This window comes from Oryza sativa, chromosome 3 (assembly GCF_034140825.1).
Source record: "Oryza sativa Japonica Group chromosome 3, ASM3414082v1".
NCBI classification, from domain to species: domain Eukaryota; kingdom Viridiplantae; phylum Streptophyta; class Magnoliopsida; order Poales; family Poaceae; genus Oryza; species Oryza sativa.
In genome coordinates, this window is record NC_089037.1 from 27,752,912 (window position 1) to 27,772,932 (window position 20,021).

General features: G+C 43.0%; 1 protein-coding gene, 1 long non-coding RNA gene and 1 pseudogene across 4 annotated transcripts; 1 reads left to right on the forward strand and 2 right to left on the reverse strand.

Moving 5' to 3' along the window:
• Positions 1 to 4,046: 4,046 nt before the first annotated feature.
• On the forward strand, positions 4,047 to 5,331 carry LOC107276611 (uncharacterized; annotated as a pseudogene).
• A 185-nt stretch (positions 5,332 to 5,516) lies between these two features.
• On the reverse strand, positions 5,517 to 8,085 carry LOC4333716 (uncharacterized). Its single transcript, XM_015772551.3, has 8 exons — positions 7,641 to 8,085; positions 7,096 to 7,157; positions 6,853 to 6,996; positions 6,544 to 6,617; positions 6,361 to 6,415; positions 6,221 to 6,283; positions 6,003 to 6,130; positions 5,517 to 5,902 (listed from the first exon to the last, which is right to left on the reverse strand). Exons 1-8 carry the CDS (start codon positions 7,690 to 7,692, stop codon positions 5,824 to 5,826), a joined length of 657 nt encoding a protein of 218 aa, XP_015628037.1. The 5' UTR covers positions 7,693 to 8,085; the 3' UTR covers positions 5,517 to 5,823.
• Positions 8,086 to 14,082: 5,997 nt separating this feature from the next.
• LOC136355849 (uncharacterized) lies at positions 14,083 to 18,376 on the reverse strand. Of its 3 annotated transcripts, XR_010740366.1 has the most exons (7): positions 17,852 to 18,376; positions 16,150 to 16,208; positions 15,992 to 16,064; positions 15,519 to 15,616; positions 15,140 to 15,251; positions 14,570 to 15,016; positions 14,083 to 14,286 (listed from the first exon to the last, which is right to left on the reverse strand). It is a non-coding gene; the product is annotated as an uncharacterized lncRNA (long non-coding RNA). The 3 variants fall into 3 exon arrangements; XR_010740367.1 differs by lacking the exon at positions 14,570 to 15,016; XR_010740365.1 differs by lacking the exon at positions 14,083 to 14,286 and having other exon boundaries at positions 14,409 to 15,016.
• Between the last annotated feature and the right edge of the window lie 1,645 nt (positions 18,377 to 20,021).

Here is a 20,021-nt window from a genome sequence, read left to right on the forward strand (position 1 = left end):
GTAGAGACGAGTGTATGCATTAATGTTGTGTTTAGAAAATTCAAATAATCAGGAACCAAGAAAATTAGAGAAATGTGAGGTGTAAAAGGATGGTTTGATTCCTCTTCAAATTAAAAAAAATGGCTGCTTCAGTGCGTCGCCTTTTGAATTAATTCGGAGGGCTGTTTTACTGCATTTGACAAATTTTAAATATGCCGCTTACAATCTTTCCAGTTGTCCTGGCCTGACAACAATTGAACAGTTTCAGTTTGTTGCATACATTAAAATTTGGATCAAACTATATAATACCTTCGTCCCAAAATATAACAAAATCCAAAAAAAAAAAATAGACTCGTCTTATTATTACGAATCTAAACAGAATATGGCAAAAGAAGATGAGATTATACATATTCTATCTGTCCAGATTTACAATAATAAAATGAGAGTGACATCCTAGATTATTTTATTTTAGCATGAAGAAAGTATCTACATAACCCCATAAAAAAACCTAGTCCACTCTTTACCGATGCAAATCTGTACCCAAAAATGAACAGTATAAAGTAGCAACCAAACTTTAACTTGTGTGCCCTTTTCTCCATTTCCTATTCTTTTAGGCCAGTTTCTAATTGGCGCTTAAAAAGGTTTTGTGCCCAAGCTGATCCGGGCACTGTTCCGGGGCTTGCTTTGGACCCCCCGACATGATTGCGCCGTCGATCGAGTTGGTGACAATCCAACAATTAATCCATCCGGGGGTATGTGCAGCGATGGCGCCGTTTCGACCGGGGCCGTGTACACCGTTAGGCCTGCACTTTTGGAGGCCATTATGTGCATCTCTCAGCCTAGTATCTATCTATCTATCTATCTATCTATCTTTGTATAGCTCATCGATCGATCATCTTTTTTCCCGATTTGATATTTTGATTTGCGGTGGCATCTCCACTCCTACTGATCCAATCTCCTCTCCTCCTCCCCAAGATTGATGTCGATCGATCCATCGTTTTATGATCTTTTCTTCGACTTGCGCCCGGCTCAAACCTGCAATGGATAATGGATAAAAATTAAATACATATACCGATATACGTAACATAAGAAAACCATTAGCGTATGATTAATTAAGTTTTAATATTTTTAAGCTTGAGAATTGGATTTATATGGTATTTTAAAGCAACCTATATAAAAAGTTTTAATATGAAACATACAGTTTAGTTTGAAGAACGTGCTAACAAGAATCAAATATGTATCTTAATCAGAAAACATGTATCTTAATCAGAAAACAACGAGACCAAATTAGCTAATGATTCGCTGTTATGGCTGCAACTAGGAGATGGAGGGTACTCGCATGCTGCGGATGGCCAGCTCCCAATGCGTGGTCACAATAGGGGAACGAGTTTTAATCCTTTGACAGAATGTTCCAAGTGTGTACTCCATTTTTGCATAGCTTGGTCATGTCTCATCAGTGCTAGCCACACGCCCGCACCCCAAGTGTCACGCTCTATGGAAAGGATTAATGCGACAGTTTTTCGAAAAGTATGGAAAGGATTTGTGCAAGTTGGGATTTTTGTGTTTTATACATTGTTCTAGGTTGTTGGAATTAAATTTGCGCATTCCATCAAGACAAATCTATTCATATAATTTTTACATTTTCAAACTTAACAACTTAAGAGTTATTCATGATTTATATTCCTAAGGTTTGACTTAAACATGGTTCTAAACAATTTCCTTTACAAGTACGAAGGAAGTAGTTTGGTTATGCGTGCATCTTAGTTACAGAGAGGCTAGTAGTATTCTTAGTACGATATTATATCATCTTATATAATTGATGGGGTTTAATATTTTTTATTATCTTAGAAAATTATGCCATGGCCAAAAAAAAGCAGCAGGTAAGTTGCTTGCGTGATGTTGGATTTGGCTTGGGACGCTGCAGATCCTTTGGCGAGTGGATTATCACTAGATGCAGTACGTACGTACATGCGCGGGATCGTGCTGTTAACTTCACTAGGATAACAAGAAGATACACACTTCTTGCAAAAAAAGGAGAAGCAAAAGAAAAAAGTTGCTTGCAAATATGCACTTCGTTTTCTTTGCACTTATATTAATATTCAGTGCTGTTTTTTTTCCTTTTTTGAGATTGAGAGAGACATGCAATGTTTATTCGGTGTCACATTGTGAGATGTGAGAGTTCCAACTTGCAAGTTGTAAGTGCTTACGTATTCTGTGTGATCAGCAGATAAGATCCCGGTTAACGTAAAAGGAAAAGTTCACTTTTAAGTTCTTTGTCTAAGTGTTTAGTTTGAATCGTGTCCCTTAATATCCTTTCTCTCTCGAAATCAATGCAAACGAGATTCCAAACGGTATTAAGGTCAGTTTCAACTCACGTGACATCTATATGGTTTGTTGACTTAGTCTTTATCCTACAAGGCATTACATGCGAAAATAAAAATAAAATCCCTAATTCGGGACCTACATGTCACCGAGATATCCTTCATCTACTTCTCCCTCTCTTCTTACACATGTTGTATTCAAGGTGGTGAGCTCAACGAGAGGTGCTCGTCGGCGTCGACGCCAACACCGGCGATACATCAGCCTCCTCATGAGTTGCGTTGGAGGAGGATCACCACCATTGCCTGGACACATTTCGCCCATGTTTGATGGGGCGCTCATTGGCGTTGATGTCAACAATGACAACACAACTCATGGCTTCCCTATGGTGGAGGTGCAGGTGCCAGCCTATCAGACCCCCTCTCGTCGACGTTCAAGGCAAGTGGCAGACTATGTTGCGTGAAGCTCGTTCCCCAGCACTGCCCGTGGTGGTGGAGGGCAGCAGGCCTTAGATCGGGCGCGCGACAGGACTCCATTGTCCTAGAACCCCAAGCCTTGCCACTGCGGGAGGAAGGCATGAGGTGGGGCGAGAAGGAGGAGCTTGGTGGTGGCATCCACCTCGGTGCGCTAAACAAGCTGGAGTTGGCAACGATGAAGGACGACACTGACGAGAGGCCAGCATATAAAGGAAGCGCTGCTGAGGGACTAGCGGGGAGGCCGACGAGCTTCCTCCACCTTCTCCGAACGCTAGCGCCACCATCCTGTGTCCACTAGGCTTGTGGGTCATGGGCTCACGGCATGGATTTGGGCCCATCGACCACAGTGTGATCCCACCACCTCCTATCCTTGTTCCATGAGGGCACCAACCGTGTGGGATCTCAACAGGAACATCGGCCCGAGAAGAGTTGTGTCACATCAACAATGCACCCCCACCCCAAATCTCCATTCCTCCTTGCCGTCGTCTGCCTCTCTTTCTCTCTCTCTCTTCACTGGGATAATGGGATAAAGGGAGAGAAAAGGGGAGAGGGAGGAGGGATCTCTAGGCTATATATAATTACCATGTTGTACTGCGTGGAAGCTTCCACCGTCCTTGTCACCAGCATCAGTGATGAGCACGTTTCCCAGCCTACCGTCGTCATCGACTCGTTCTGCTCGCTGGTGGAGAGAAAAGATGGTAGGGGTAGAATAGGAAGAAGTGGATGTCAATGGCATGTGGGTTATAATCTTTTTGTTTGATTGATATATAGGCCCCACATATTTTTTTTTGAAACAAATAATTTTGTTTCCACTATCACATCAATGTTACATGGGATAAGTGCCAAGTCAAACTGTCACCCAGGCACCATGTCAGTAAAACCTACCTCAGTACCGCCTTAGGACCTCATTTTCATTGATTTTAGGAGATAAGAGATGAGTTATACCTTGGTTTTATGGTTGAGAAACGCGATTCAAACTCGCCGTAAAAGTGAACTTTTTTCAATGTAAAAAGCTTCATGTCCAGTCGCCCTGTTGGGCTGATACTTGCCATATGGGTCTTCAAGAATGTTGATTACTAGGCCAGTCCTCGGGGACTTTCATGGCCCTTGTTCAGGCCGATCTAAAGCCAGAAGGCCCATAAAAAAGACTGAAAGTTTTGACTGCTATTTCTTTTTTTATCCTATAATACTTTACAAGTGATCCCCACTAACTCAATTTCCTGTACTGTGGTTCATCCACGTCATCCAAATCAACAGCAGCCGGAGAGTCCGATGGGATCACCGCGGACCCCAAATGGGAGCCAGAAGAAGCCGGTTCTCGGCAAGGTGAAGAGCAAGGCTAAGAAATGGATGCACCTACTGCATCACAAGAAGAAGCCGCAAGAGGACATGCAGGACCCAGTGCAGACGGCAGCAGCAGCAATGAGCACAACAATGCAGACTACGGATCCCCAAGCACAGCTCGACATCCATCCCCATTCCTGTATGTCTGCCAGACTTCACAATATTGCATACATTGGACAATCTGTTAATTGAAATGAAAAAAAAAAAAGAAGAGCACCACCTCTTCTCCAGTTAAATTCAGTCAAGATATCAATTCCAGTATAATTTTGTTATGATGAAGAGTAATACATGTGTTTTCCATGTGAATTGTAGCGTGTGAATCAGCATGTGCACCTGAGGTATACATGGAAGCATCACCAAGGCAAAATTCACCACTCCCGAGCCCAACTGCACACAATGAACAACAATACTTCAAGATCAGCAGCAGGTTTAAGTCAGAAATGAAGGAAGCCATGCTGAGGGAATCGAAGCAGCTGCGTGTCAACACAACCAAACCGAAGACTGTAACATTTGCGCCAATCTTAGAACAGGGGGCAGAAACTGTAAAAAATGATTGGCACAGAAAAGAACTGTGGGAAACAGCAACCGAGATATTCAGTCATGCATATGCTATAGTCTATGAGGCAGTCCTCAGGATGGTCTCTATAATCCAAGACGCAATGTTATCATATAATATTGGCAGAAGGCAAATGTTAGAGAAGATCATATCGTTCAATAGATACCTGATGCTGAAGCTGGCACCTGGAGAAGGTGATAAAGTACTCTCAAAAGTCATTACTGAGGCTGCCCTCGATATGTTTTATGCCTGGTGTGTGAATGTTGAGAGGCCTTTGGTACAGAGGGCAAAGGAAGTGTTTTCTTGGTTTCTGCCAGAAAGGAGAGAAGAGTTACCTCCATCCTGTTGCACTGTCCACCCATCCTTGTGTTTATGAAGGTAAGTTTCACCAAGTATGCAAGGGTAGTCCTATCTGCAGAATATTATTATAGGGTTTAGCAATAACTTGAAGCCTGTGCAATGAAGATGCAGAAGAATTCTCATTAGAGAATTGACTACGGCTTGAAGCACGAGATCAAGACTCTATGAAACAACATAAGTAGAGAGAGATGTTTACCTTACAATGTCCGAAGACCGGAGGCGAAGACAGAGTGTTTGCCCCAAGTATACTTTGTTCATAGAATTACATCATACCTTACAATGGCAGGCTGCATGTGAAACCAAAAGGAGGTTTATGTGGCTGTGTACCAGAAACTAATGTACAAGATTGCAATCTTAAGTGTCTCTTCAGATAAAGCTCAGTACCAGAGATTAGATTCACAATCAGTGACCACAAATTCCACAATGTAGGCAGAACAGAAATATTGAAACAAAACGAAAATCCTCCAACTGCAGAACTACAATTACTCTGGAAAGAAGTATATATTTCTTTGAACGAGCAACTAGCCCTCACATTCTTGTCTTATTTATTTTGGACATAACCATGCCATGATTAGCACAAAAAGAACACACAAGTAGTTCAAACTAGAAAGTTTACCAGCTTATATTCATATTACAAAGAAAATAAAATACATCTTGCTCCAAATCACTGTTACAAACATGCCATCTCAGCCCTTTTAATGGGACACCATTCAGAATTATGAGTTCAGTACATACATTGTGTATATTAACATCCGCACATACTATAATGACAGCAGGCCTGTCAGTCTCTCACTGCAGCTCGTAGGACGAAAAGGTAAATCCAGAATCTTTCTCATTGGTACACTTCAGTTCAAGCTTCTGAAACGGACTGTAAATTGAGAGAGCAGGAAATATTTATATCACTTCAATTCCTCGATAGAATTTAGTTGTAACATCGCAATAAAAAGTGCCAGCAAAATATACATTACCTGCTGTTTGGATCATAATAATACCCGCTAATGGAACCGTCGCTACATGAAAAGCAGACATAGTAGAAACCAGCTATGGTCAACCCACAGTCCACTCCAACATTGACAAAGTACTGCTCTTTCCATCTCTACATGTAGCATCAGAATAATGCTAAGTTGTTATGGCTTTGTAATTCAATAAATGGTGCACATACATGAAAGGTCAGATGGTGCAGTACCATGAATATGTAAGCATAGTTGCTGAGGTCCACGGACTTGCCACCATCTGTCTCAATCTGACTCTGTGGAAAAACATAAGTGAGAAATGTATCCAAAAAAATCGTGGCAACTAACAACACGAAGATAGGCAACAGAATACCAGAAGAGGCGTAAATGATGGGAACTTGGACCAGTGTCTAATATCATCCTCTGGGCTGCAAAAGCAGAAGCAGGAGTAATGTTTCATGAGTAAGTTTGGACTGTTACCATACACTTGGGCATCTATTAATAAAACAAGTAGATGATAGTATCAAGGATAAAACGTAAATAGTTAAATACTCACGATGCTTCCCACTTGCCAGTGAAAAATGTATAATTTTTAGCATCCACTATCTCCCCCTCCCAGAACGTTACCACCTATGGAAATTATTTGCAAATTGCTATGCAAATCAGATAATGGGAACAAGAAGTAAAGCATAGCATATTTTAAAATTTTATCGGACAAACTGTTTGCCTACTGAATTAGTATACAAATGTATTCTTAATGAACAATTTTGGAACATAAAGATCAGAGTCAAAGTGGAAAACAAAGTTGAACAATTTTGGAACATAAAGATCAGAGTCAAAGTGGAAAATGAAGTAGGTTGCTCACAGGGGTATCAGCTAAGGGAACATTAAGTGCTTCCATTGTTCCACATAAATAACCCTGTTCAAGATCACAGCCATGGATCCGCACATTAACTTTCCAAGCTTCTTCTTTTTGTATATTAGAGACATTCTGGGTTCCAGCATAACACTGAAAGATGGTACAAGCATATGGTCAGTTCCATAAACCACACCGATAAGAAGATTTGATCCTTGGTCAAGTTCCAAATAACAACACAAAAAGACTTACTCTTCCAGCACTTAAGAGGGAACAGCTAGGAGGAGACGGATGCCCAGCATTTGCATCTTGACCTGCAACATTTTAATCAGTATGGCACATTGGCATGGTGGGCTATCTATTGCCAGAAATTCATACAAAATAACTAATGAATTTCAATTGCAGGTGAACTAAAACAACAATTGGTTTATTTATTTAGAAGGCCTCCTGAAACAGAAAACACTTGACACAAAACCACAAGCATTGCAACGCCTTAAAAACATACAATACATTACAAGCAGTTGGCAACTTAGCTACAAAACCATCCGAGCTCTCCCCAAATAATGCATTGCGTCAGTGGCCAAAATTATAACAATTGAGTATTCCAAAAGGATCAAAACACATATACCCCAGTACAACTCAGACCAATCTAGATTACCAATAGACCTTAAAATCGCACTAAATCAAACCCTAGAAGATACCTGATTAGGCTATATCAGATCCAAAAAAACTTGGATTACACAGCAAATTAGGGGTTGGGTGCATTAGCATAGAGAAGGTAGGGGAGGTGGACGAACCTGATGAGGGCTGGGAGGAAGGGGTTGCGGTGTCTACCACCCTCACCGGCATCCTCGGCGGCGGTCGCCGGCGACGACGAGGCTGGTTCGATGTCTCGAGAAAAACACAAAATACCTTATGAAGGATGCTCACAGGCGAGCGACGATGCGGCGGAAGCAGGACTGCAGGAGGACCACGGGCGCCGACCTCTGCTCGCCGGATTGGGGTGGTTCGGCACAAGCGGCGGGCGAGGAGACCGAAATTCGAGGCCGGACGGGATGGATTAGGATGCTCACCGGTGAGCGATGATGCGGCGGGAGCAGGAGAACGCCGGCGCCACCTCTGCTAGCAGGATGGAGATCGGCGCCGGCGGCAGGCGGAGGAGACGGGAGTCGTCGACGGCGGCGGGCGACGAGACGGGATGGATTGGGGAGGCGGAGGTCGATTGTGCAGCGCTCTGCTGCCGCAGTGCCCGCTTGCCTATGGGTCATATCATATGCACAGGCCCATGAGGCTGGAAATTTTTCATCTCGGAAGAAGTTCACCTAAGGTCCCTTATCTTGTCGTCGAGTTTTAAAACTGTCCCTAACCGGAAGACCAGATGTAATGTATCCCTAATATTGTAAAACGGGTCACATTTGATCTCAAGGTATGCTCTCCGGTTTTGTTAACGTGACGGCTGAGTCAGTATGGTACCCACGTGGACACCACATGTCAGCCGGCAATTTTCTTCCACCTCACTCCCCTTTCTTCCCATCTCAACCCAAACCTCTAGGGCAGCCGTGAATCGGTGGGGAGAATGGTGTTAGCCGGTGGGGAAAAGCTCCCAACGGCCTGGAGCGCTCGCGTCATGGACTTGTGCACGCGTGGTACGGGCAGGTCCCAACTACAACAGCAACGTCGTCTTCACCTATGTGCGCGAGGGCTAGGGCTTCCGCCTCGTCACGCTGGCCAAGCTCCTATCCCTCGAGCTCAGGGCCATCCCTGCTGAGCTACTCAAAAGTCGATGTGTTCAGGTGTCCCCGAGCTCTGCCTCTCCTCCGCGGAGGAGCACGCGCGGCTCCGCCGCATCATCTTCGAGATCAACTCCATTTACACCACGATGTGGTTACATCATCCTCGATGCCTACGCCCTTCTCCCTGTCGCCCGCCACTATCAAGCTTCTCGACAGCTGCCAGCCTTCTCCCCGCCCATCGTTGGTCGTCGCTGTCGAGCTTCTACCTACCGCCGCCGGCCACCGAGTAGCTCTCCCTTGATTCAACATTCGACGTCCTCTTCATGTGCACGCACGGACACTCATGGAGCCGGTGGTGCTCGTGACCGTGCTCAGGCATCTCAATGTACTCCATCTCCCGTCTCTTAGGAGATCCTCTCACCAATCCCGATGGTGTGGCTGACACGTGACCAAGACGCAGATGCGCGCGAGCTGCCGCACAACGGCGTGGCGGTGTGCCCTGAGGGGACGACGTGCCGGGAGCCCTTCCTACTTCGCTTCTCCGCACTCTTCACCGAGCTCGGCCGCTCTTTGCACGCGCATGTGCATGACGCGGCCGTTAGCCACCACTTTTCTCCTCACATGTTGCCGGCTGCCCTGGAGTTTTGGGTTGAGATGGGAAGAGACAGGAGATAGGTGGAAGAAGATTATCGGCTAACATGTGGGGCCCATATTGGCCCACGCTGACTCAATCGTCCACGTCACCAAAACCGAGGAGCAATGTTTCCTTGGGACCTAACTTGACCTAGTTTTGCAAAATCAGGGATGCTTTATATTAGTATTTCGGTTTAGGGTGTAGGATCGAGATTTCGACTAGAGGGGGTGCATAGGCGATTTAAAACTAAATGACACCTAATCAAAACTAACCTAAGTTACTAGGCTCGGTGAGGGTCAAGTCTAACTAAGCAACTAAGTTATGTTTTACAAACCTAGGGTGATAGTGGCTCAATTATATCTCTAGGAAAGTAAATTACACTCCTAAGTTCAGTTTAGCAATCCTAGGGTGATATGATCTCAAGTATGTCTCTATCAATGTAAATTGCACAAATATAAATGCGATAAATAAATGAGACAAGGAGACAAGAGATTTTTCACCGAGGTTCGGAAACTCGCCGCTTTCCTAATCCCCGTTGAGGCAAGCCCAACTCCACCGCTCAATCACGAAGCCACCCCACGTCCCCTTCGTCAAGGGGTGGGCAAGGCGGGAGCTGACCCACTGTTGATGGTCGTTAGCGATCAGTTTCGACCGTCAATATTACCAAAATAGAGGAGAACTAGTTATTCTTGCAATGCATATTCAATTTAGAATAATAATATTCCATTAGTATTATGTTTACTAACCTTTTTGCAGAGAATAACCATAAAGTGAAGGAGAATTGACATCGAATCAGACAATAAATCAATTGAACGATGTCGAAAACCAGACTTATGTATGAATGTGCCAAGAACTCAGAAATGATACGACCAATTGGGCCAAAAATTCACAAGTCTACGGAGAGAAGCAGTGGAGGAGGTCGCCAGCCAAGGATGGGCTGGTTTGGCCTAGCCCCTGGTGGTTCGGCCGAACCCCCATTAGTGCCGTCCATCTTGGGGTTTTGTGTGGACGTCCAGGATTCATCCCCATGAACGGTTGCAGGGCAATTAGGACATTTCCAACTGCCACAACCGTCATTAGCAGCTATAAAAGGACTTTACCTCCTCACTCTCTTCACACACCTCAAGCAAAGCTCTTTCATATTCTCTAAAGTTTAGTTTAGTGTTCTTAAGCTAATGGAATAGGAATAGAGTAGAAATCAAAGTCCAGAAGACTTCAGAAGAGCTCTCTTCACACACCTCAAGCAAAACTCTTTCATATTCTCTAAAGTTTAGTTTAGTGTTCTTAAGCTAATGGAATAGGAATAGAGTAGAAATCAAAGTCCAGAAGACTTCAGAAGAGCTTGGGTATGGCTCTAGTAGCTCTTCTCTTCTCTTTTGTAAGCTTTATACTTTATTTAGAATACTCTTCTTTATACATTTCTGATATTGAAATACTTTCCAAGTATACAGCAACAGGTAGACTTTTTTATGAGAAGACGTGCGGGGGGACGAGGTTCATCATGGCAGCAGGATCCCGTTTTTCCCCTTTTTTTTATGAGGTGCGCATGATCCATTTCTCTAATCGATACGCTACGAAACAGAACCGTTATATATAGCCGTACGCCCAATTCTCACTAACTTGACTTAATTAATTGCAACAGGGTTTGATTATACAAACACAAATCTAATTTTAGTCAACAATACTGCGCTCATCATGGTTGTACTGATTCCAACAAAACACCTGTTCAATCACACATCCACATATTCAGTTCAAACTGATTCAAACATGTGCTCGTCATGGTTGGACTCTTCTGAAGAATGATTAACCCAAAGCAGCTATGCTGCTGTTCCTCAGATTGACTTAAACACAGTATAGCTCACCATACACATGCAAACATTCAGGCTGTGTTCGGTATCACGAGTTCCCAACTCTCTCTTCTCGTTTTCCACGTGCACGTTTTTCAAACTACTAAACGGTGTGTTTTTTGCAAAAAAAAAATTATATACGAAAGTTGCTTAAAAATCATATTGATGCATTTTTTTAAAAAAATTAGCTAATACTTAATTAATCACGCGCTAATGGACTGCTCCGTTTTCCATGCGTGGGTGATAGATTCCCAACACCCACCACTGAACACAGCCAGAGTCGACATCCTTACAGTGTTTATTGGACCAAGCCATGCTGGATATTTTGGGTGAAAAATCAACATGCAGCCAGCAGCACATCTCTAAGACTTGGAGACCATATCAAGTTCAACAGGAACGCGCCAATGAACCAGGCGAAAAGGGCAACAATGAAGCAGATGGTGATCCCTCAGTGGAACGGTGAGAACCAGAAACAACAGAGCCCGAGTGTGTAGAAGGCAAAGCAACTGAACCAACTGAACCAGTCGAAGCAGAGGCAGTGAGGCGACGTAGCAACGTAAGGTTCTCCTATGTATCTGAGCTTCCAGTACACTCCTCTAAGAAGAACTACCAGTACTCTTCGGAGTACTCTTCGGAGAAGAACCTCTGGTAACCTGTGAAGAACGACCACGTCGCAAATCCTTCTTCCAAAAGCAAAACGATTCCACATGTCCATCCTTATCATAATAAGTGTAATAAAGATGACTACTGGTAGATAGCACAACTGGTGAAGAAGTACGTGATGGCAAAGTAAAGGAAGCGGCTGTCGGTGATGAAGGTACCGAAGCTGTAGTACGAACAGCCAGAAGGAAGCACTAGAGCACCCGCTTCACGAAGACGAATCTCCGGAAGAGCTTCCATCAAAGTAACACGAGGGTGTCGAGCAAGCAACTGTGCACGAGTCGATTCATACTCGGAGCGAAGACGAGTGAGAAAGTCATAGATGCGACGAAGATCCATGTGAGAACGCTGACGCTGACAACACTTACAGGTACGACAAACATCAGGGACCAAAGAATCAAGCTGGCACCAAATAGAGGATAGCTGTGTAGTCTGTGTATAGAACTCATCCACTAAAGCATCCCTCTGCTGTAAAGACTGCTCTTGACGCACCATAGCAAGATAAAGAGCATCACCGATAGACACATAACGATCACGAAGGTGTGTCCACACAAGATGAGCAGAAGCAAGGATGACCACATCGCCAGTAAGATGAACCTCCATACTAGCCACAAGAATAGCAGAAGCACGAGCATCCTCATCTAACCAAGCCTTGTACATAGCATATTGACTCTGATAAGTCTCCATAACATCAGCATAAGTCTTTCGCACCTTTGCTCTGTCCTCATCAGTAGGCTAACCCGAAAGAACAGGCAGAAGGAACCTCGGGGCAAGCCAGAAAAAGTAGCTCACCAGAAATAACATCCCAAAGACGCTGACCACGCATGTGAAGACGCATATGCTGAGTCCAATGATTATAGTTGACACCATCAAAAATAACCGGGCAACAAGAAACTGAAACTATGTCCGACAAAGATGACATCATCAAAGAGCAATGGCTGACGACGAGAGCGCAAAAGTAAAGCGGCGGTAGCAAGCAGAGAAGCGGGAAATTCTTTCTTTTCTTTCTTTTTCCTTTTCTTTTCTTTTTTTATAGCCTCGGTCACAGAAAAGATCAGGAGAGGCGGCTATGTTTTTTCTGTTTTGTTTTTTTAAGCCTCGGTCACAGAAAAGACTAGGAGAGGCGTGGGTGTTGCTAATGCGCGCCCTCATTCCCCTCCCCCCTATGCGCTTTCTCCCCTTCCTCCTCCCCTCCTTCTCTTCCTATACAGTACACCACAAAAAATAAAAAGAAAAAAATAAAGTTAGAAAAAATTTATGTATAGAAATACTATAAAAAATATTTGAATTCAAATTCAAATTTGAAACGGGTATGTAAACTTTTGACTTATAAACTTTGGGTCTATAAACTAATATTAGAATTTAAATTTAAATTTGAAACGGGTATGTAAACTTTTGACTTATAAACTTTAGATCTATAAACTAATATTTGAATTCAAATTCAAATTTGAATCGGTTATGTAAACTTTTCACTTATAAACTTTGGGTCTATAAACTTTAGACTTTAGGTTATAAACTTTAGATGCATAGAAATACTATATATATAAAAAATATTTGAATTCAAATTCAAATTTGAATCAGATATAATTCAAATTCAAATTTGAAACGGGTATATAAACTTTTGACTTATAAACTTTAGGTATATAAATTTTAGGTGTATAAACTTTAGATGTATAGAAATACTATATATAAAAATATTTGAATTCAAAATTAAATTTGAATCAGATATATAAACTTTTGACTTATAAATTTTTAGTCTCTAAAATAGAACTTTTAGAACTTTAGGTGCATTTCACTAAAATAGAAAATAGAAAAGTAATACGGTGGAAAAAAAAAACCAGGTGGAGGGTGCGGGGACCGCGCCAGGCCAGGAAGCGATCGCCCGCCGCCCGCCCTTAGCCTTTCCGGAGAGGCGTGGCTTTTATTTTTTTTAAGGATCTTATCCAGATCGGTCAAAAGAAGAAAAAAAATGAAAACGAAACGTCGAAGGCTCGAAGCCGTACAGATCGAAGCCGCGCACGAAGGCGAGCAGCCGCGAACTTGCGCAGCCGGTGGCGAGTGGCTGCCGACGACGGGCGACGGCCAGCGGCCCTCGGCGACGGGCAACGACCAGCGACAGCCGGCGACGAGCCCCCGCCCCCACGAGGCCCCGACGGCCAGCAACGGCTGGCGACGGGCGGCCGGCGACGACGAGCGACGGTAGCAGCAGAGCTAGCCACGGACGGCGGCTGTGACGAGCAACGCCGACAATGAGGCAGCAACAGTAACCCAGGTACTCGATAGAAAAATCGATGCACGGAAGTGCCGAAAAAATTGGATCATCTAAGGCAAGAGGAGTCTAACCCTAGTTTGGCTCTTGATACCATGCTGTGAATAGCACTTGTATTCATCCCAGGGCAAAGGCCCAAATATGTGCATACATGTACAGGTGCATACAAATATGCAGAAAACCCCTTTACAAATAAAGAAATATAACCGAAACTGACATCTAACACAGCCATCCAATTACTAGCACTCAGCTTGATGCTATTGGAGTATTAATTGAAGGAAGAGGAGTGTAATTACTTACCTGAAAAAAAAAAGAAACATAAACTAATTAACCCTTGTATGTTTTCAATGATGAAATCTGAAACGAATTCCATTCAAACCTATTAATAACAAGAAAGGATAAAATAGAACAATGGATGCATATGAGACTGCCAACATACATCTAATTTTACCAAGACCAACTAGAATGGCAAAAATTTCTGGAGTTACAGATTATCAACATATATAAAGGTAGCGAAATGAAGCATGACTTTTAGAAGTAGCATATGGTCCGCCAAATGAAATTGTAGGAGTTACAGACTTACACAGAAATCTCGATATTCCACAACAATAGTAGCATATGGTCTGCCAATCCTAACTTTTAGGATGTACCTGCAAGCATTACACACGACTTTTTGGAATAGGTAGTTCCTTCCCCTAGAACCGTACTTGAGAGTTTCCTACCTCATACGGCTCAGAAATTGCTATCTTAATTTCCCTTGTCTTAACTGAATTCGATTTCTCAAAAATCGATCCAATTTCTTCTTGGGTTACGCAGAAGAAGTTAATTACCTAAGTTTCAAACCCTAAATTTTGATCAATAATCAGTTTGATCTTTTCAAGCGCATCTCTGTATCGACAAAATAACTCTATCTAAGGGTGACGTCGGTGGAACCGGTGAACCACGCGAGCTGGTTAGATGCGTGGGGCAGAGGGCTCGTAGTACCCCCTTTTCTTGATCCAGCCTTTTCTTCGCTTCGGTAGTTAAGAACCTAAAATCCAAGGGGGGCTGATCTTTAAGATAGTGTTATTAAAGTCGTCGATGCTACAAGTCATGCAAGCTGTTCTTGTTATGACCTGTGCAATGCATAACGGAAGCATCTTGGCCTTCTTACCTCAATCTGACATTTGTTCCGTTATACGAATCATAAGGCATCTCAACAGTAGAGAACTCAAATGGATAAGTCTTCCTTTCATAGATTTCACCAGCGACATCTAATTCTCGCACTACACAGACAAAAAAAAGGAGAAAAATACTTAAGATACTGAACAGCTTTACTGGCTTACAACTGAACAGCAAGCTCTAAGTCATATTCCATTATTTGTAGATAGGAAAGTTTTCAGAGGGTTCAATTTTCCTGCTAAACTTGCAAGATAGTGCTCTTGGGGTCAATCAACAATGTAAAGCATCAAAATTTATCAAGATATGAAGAGTGCAAAGAACCTGAAGGGAACAATGACATACAAGAAGAGATGCAAAAAGATCAAGACTACCTTAATAGAGAGCTCTTTTTCCTTGACTCTTCAAAATCACTTGAGAGAGCTACCTAACGAAGTGAAGTCATAGAAGTGGCCTCTCTCATGGTACAGCTCTGCAATATAAAAGATCACAGGTAATAATAATGTTAGAACTTGGAAGTACCTGAACTATTGAAGATCAATGCTGCTGATAATGGTAGAAGAAAAGAAGTGCTCATGTGAGTACTTTTTCCAGTTTCTCAAGCAATTAAATCCTATACTTTATCATGGTTATGAGAATTTGAAACAACATTGGCTGGGTAAATACTCTAATGAATTTTCAGCGGAACAAAGAACCTGTCCGTTCACATTTGTTTGTCTACAAACAAATCACATTTTCAGCAACCTGAACTAACATGTCTTATAATACACCACCAATTTGATGCAGTCACCATAGGCATTAGGGCACTCATATTCAGAATCTACCAGATCAAGGGCGCATATCATACCTATCTGACCCAGAAGCTCAATCTTGACACCTTGGTGCTCAACCCTTTTACCTGGAATGGGCGCTATCGACACCTGCAAATCAATTCAATCACAATCACACACACTCCCATCTCCAACACCAGAACACACACCACCCAAGCAGACAGTGTGGCACTACCTCTCCTGCAATCGTCTCCAGGCTCTGGAAGGCCAGGACCATCCTATTCTATCATCAAGCTGTAATTTCAGGACAAAACAGAAACACATCACCCGCGAATACTTCTCAATTGGATACTTGGAAGGACAGAATCACTCCAAGATCAGTTCTAATAAATAGGCAGTATCTAGCACACCTAAACAAACATGAAGTAAGCTCAAAATATAGAAGAACACAGAAGCATTTTGGTTAGTTCAAGGTCATATAAAAATCTGGTGCTCTGTCTTCACATGAAAGAAATGGATAGCCAACTGCAGACCAGACCATTGAGCTTCAAGCAAAGAAGATAACCAGTACATAGTGGCATAGTGCAGTGTGGATTTATGCTTTCTACTATAGGTTTTCTGGTATTGCATTAGGAACCTTAATCAAAATTGGCATCAGTTCACAAATAGTGATATTGAGTTATCAATCTCCGACCAAAAACATTAAGAGAACCTAAGTATGTTATATCTCTTTGTCAAAACTGAGAAACATCCATTAACAGAGAATATTAAGAAGAAACATCCATTAACATTAAGAAATATTACTAGCGGCCTCCTTATTTCATATGTATAATATAAAGAACCAACTACCGTGGTTAGTTTGAGATTCTTGTTAGTTTTCAGCTTCCCTGACACAAGTCCAGTATTCCATTAATGAAATGACCTATGGAAGATACAGTTCCAAAGAGTATTCACCCTCCAGCTATTGAAGAGACCCATGCAACTAGATGAATACACAACCACAAGTACAGGAAACCATTCTTAGTTTTAGGCTTTTAGCATTTATGTTTACTGGTAATATCTTAATTTTATTTCCAAATTTCAAGTTTGAACAACACATATGTCAGCAATGTAACAGGACAAATCAAGAACATAACAAAAAAAAAAAATCCTTCGTACTAACCAGACTTTCTAGCCCCAAGTGTTACGAAATTATCTTCAAAATTTGTAAGGAGAAAAAAAATGAACTAGATATACTGTAAGAACTGTTGTAGAGTTATTGGTTGGCACAGACAGGTAGTTCTACTTAGAACACGTATCACTTGGTCCTTCCTCACATAACACAATGCATTGACAAGTAATGCATTGGAAGGGACAGGTTTGAAGAGCTAGGAAAAGCAAGATGTGAACAAAAAACATGGAACAAACTTTAGATCAGAGAAATGAAAAAAAAACAATAGCCAATCTCTCAACTAGTACTACCATGGAAAGTGAATTCAACACATTCATGATAATTTAGGTATTGAAATAATAGACTAAAGATGTTATATACTGTTCACTCAACTATTGTGTTCCACCCATCAGCAGAATGCTGTAACCTATTAAACGCCACAAAATCAATTAGCCACTCAACTACTGTGTTCCAACCATCGCAAAAGCTTACAAAATCTCCATCACCCATCATGGCAGAATGAAGCATAAGCAACAACGATATTAGCAATACACGCAAGGTCACCTTCACAAGAAACTAAGGGGCAACTATACAAGGGAAATCTATAAATCACACTAATTAAACAACTATATCACAAACATTACAAGCAAACAAGGAAAACTGAACTTAGAAACCTATCTTGCAAAACCCCTAAAAGTACATGTATCAATCAGACTGTCTGTGAAACTAATAGAATAAACAAACCTTGACAATTCCACATTATGAAGGATTAGTATTCACTATGTACCTGCATATGTGCTGCAAAGTCATGGAGGCATAAGCTAGCACCCCAGAACAATTGGGTTACATTCTCCTCGACTTCTCGTCTCCTCGCTGTTGCCTTGCCGCCGATGTGCCGTGCGACTGCGAGGAAGGCAGCAGCAAGGCTCCGGAGGGGCCTGCGACGGACGGGGGAGTTGGTCTCGGGTTTGCCCCCAGATCTGGTGGCGCGCCAACGCCGGAGACGATGGGGCCGTGGGCAGGGGTGGGGGGCTTGCGCCTGGCCGCGCGTGGTAGCAAAGGTGGTCAGGAGAACGGCGCCGCGGCTGGTAGCGGCGAGCCGTCTGCGGTGGCGTTTCTTCGGGAGGCGGTGGGCACTGTGGAGGATGCTGGCGGCAGGCGCGATGGAGGTCTGTGGCGGCGGATGTGGCAGAGGACAGCGATGACCTAAGCGTCGACAACCAGCCCTCGGCAGGGAGAAGGCGGATCCGACGGAGGTGGCTTCGTAGGTAGCAGCGACCCTAGGAGTGGCGGTTGACCTGCGAGTCCAGGCAGAAGAGAAGACCTCCTCGGTTGTGGTGGTGATGAACCCTGAATTCCTCTCGAAACTCAAGGCTGTTGTTGGCCCGATCTTTCGGTGAGTTGTGATAACTACGACTTGGAAGAAACGTTGACGATCCGACTACAACCGTACTAGACGTTGTGTTGCGCCTTAGCGATCGATACACCTCTCCGTGAGTTGTTGATCTTGCCGGTGCAGATCAACCTTATTCCTGCAAGCAAATCGAAGAAACAAGCAAGAACAAGATAAAAGCAATATGAATTGCAAATAGGAATTGAGCACAAATGATAAGTTGGGGTTTCGAATACAAGCAGACGGACGGTCTAGCCGACACGCGCGCTGCAAGGAAGTAGCAATGGCTAAACTTTCATCTAAACAAAACCTGAGATACCCTGAAGGGGTACCAAGCTATTTATGGAGATAGGAGGACCCTAGATCGTCCTCCACCTGATTGGGGCACACCCCACATGGGCCCCACTTGGGCCGGGGTCCCAGACGAAGTTACAAGCCCACAGGCCCATTACAGGTGTCGCAACACCTTGTTTCTTCAGTTGCTACCGACTGAGATGGAATTTGGCAATAAGACTTGATGCATTGGAAAGAGGACTCCGAAAGCTTTCCATCAAGTACTCACGGGCTGAAAACGGAGGTCGTATGGAGATTCGGCGGCCGTTTGAAGTCAGCAGTGTAGTAGGTGGCCGAATCGGATTCCAGCACTTGGGGGACTTGAACTTGATATCTTGTTCATCCATGATGTGAGCAACGGATGTATCCGTAGTAGCCATGGTCACATCATCCTCCCCTTCTTCACAGAAAACCGTCCTCGGTTTTTCCATATGGTGCTCTTTGCGTAGTCCATTTACAGCAACCTGTTTCTTCCAATTAAAACAAGGCAAACTCGAGACAATTTGGTTAGCAATAACATTTCTCTCTAGCTTGTATGTTTTATCCACATGTACAGGAAGTTCTAAATCCGAGCAGATGTAAAGTCTATGCACAAAATATATTCCAAGATCATTATATTCGCCAAAGATGTGAAATATAACATTGGTTGGACATGGCAAATCAAAATGAGCAAATATTTTGTCCTTCAAACAATTGAGCTCACAAGAATCATCAAACAGAATATAGCCCAATGTATTTAAAGAAGATTGCAATTGAAGTTCATCATTCTCGCTGGACGTGTGAATAACATGCTTAAATTAAATTCAGTACATGGAGAATCAAGATTAAACGTAGCATGTTCATTCACTAGTTGTGGAATGGATATAAGTGAAATACTATCATACAACTCTTCTTTATCACAAGGAATAGAATGCAAATCAACTTGTGACAAAGGCAATTCAGAAGTAGGTTCCACTAAAGTTTGCTCTAGGTCAGCATGGAAAGTGGAAAAATGTAATTCATCAGAAGCATACTCACTTGAGTAATTTTTGCACCATTTAATTTACCTTTTATGCCCTCTTCAGATAATGTAGGTGCATCAGCCTTCTCCTCATTCGCGAGTGATGGAAGTGACATCTCAAACATATCGTTCTCATTTTGGGGACTGTTCTAAACTTCCTGCAAAACATTAGTGACAGGAGGCACAAGCATAGCTTGTTGCTCCGTTGGGTTGTCCAAAATTTTGCGCTCA

What these genes read in the sequence shown, in the direction of transcription:
- LOC4333716 (XM_015772551.3), bottom strand. Translation starts at nt 7,692, where the DNA reads ATGCCGGTGAGGGTGGTAGACACCGCAACCCCTTCCTCCCAGCCCTCA. An exon ending in CCCTCTTAAGTGCTGGAAGA is followed by an intron (nt 6,997 to 7,095) that starts GTAAGTCTTTTT and finishes ACCATCTTTCAG; the next exon opens with TGTTATGCTGGAACCCAGAA. An exon ending in ACTATGCTTACATATTCATG is followed by an intron (nt 6,131 to 6,220) that starts GTACTGCACCAT and finishes TGCTACATGTAG; the next exon opens with AGATGGAAAGAGCAGTACTT.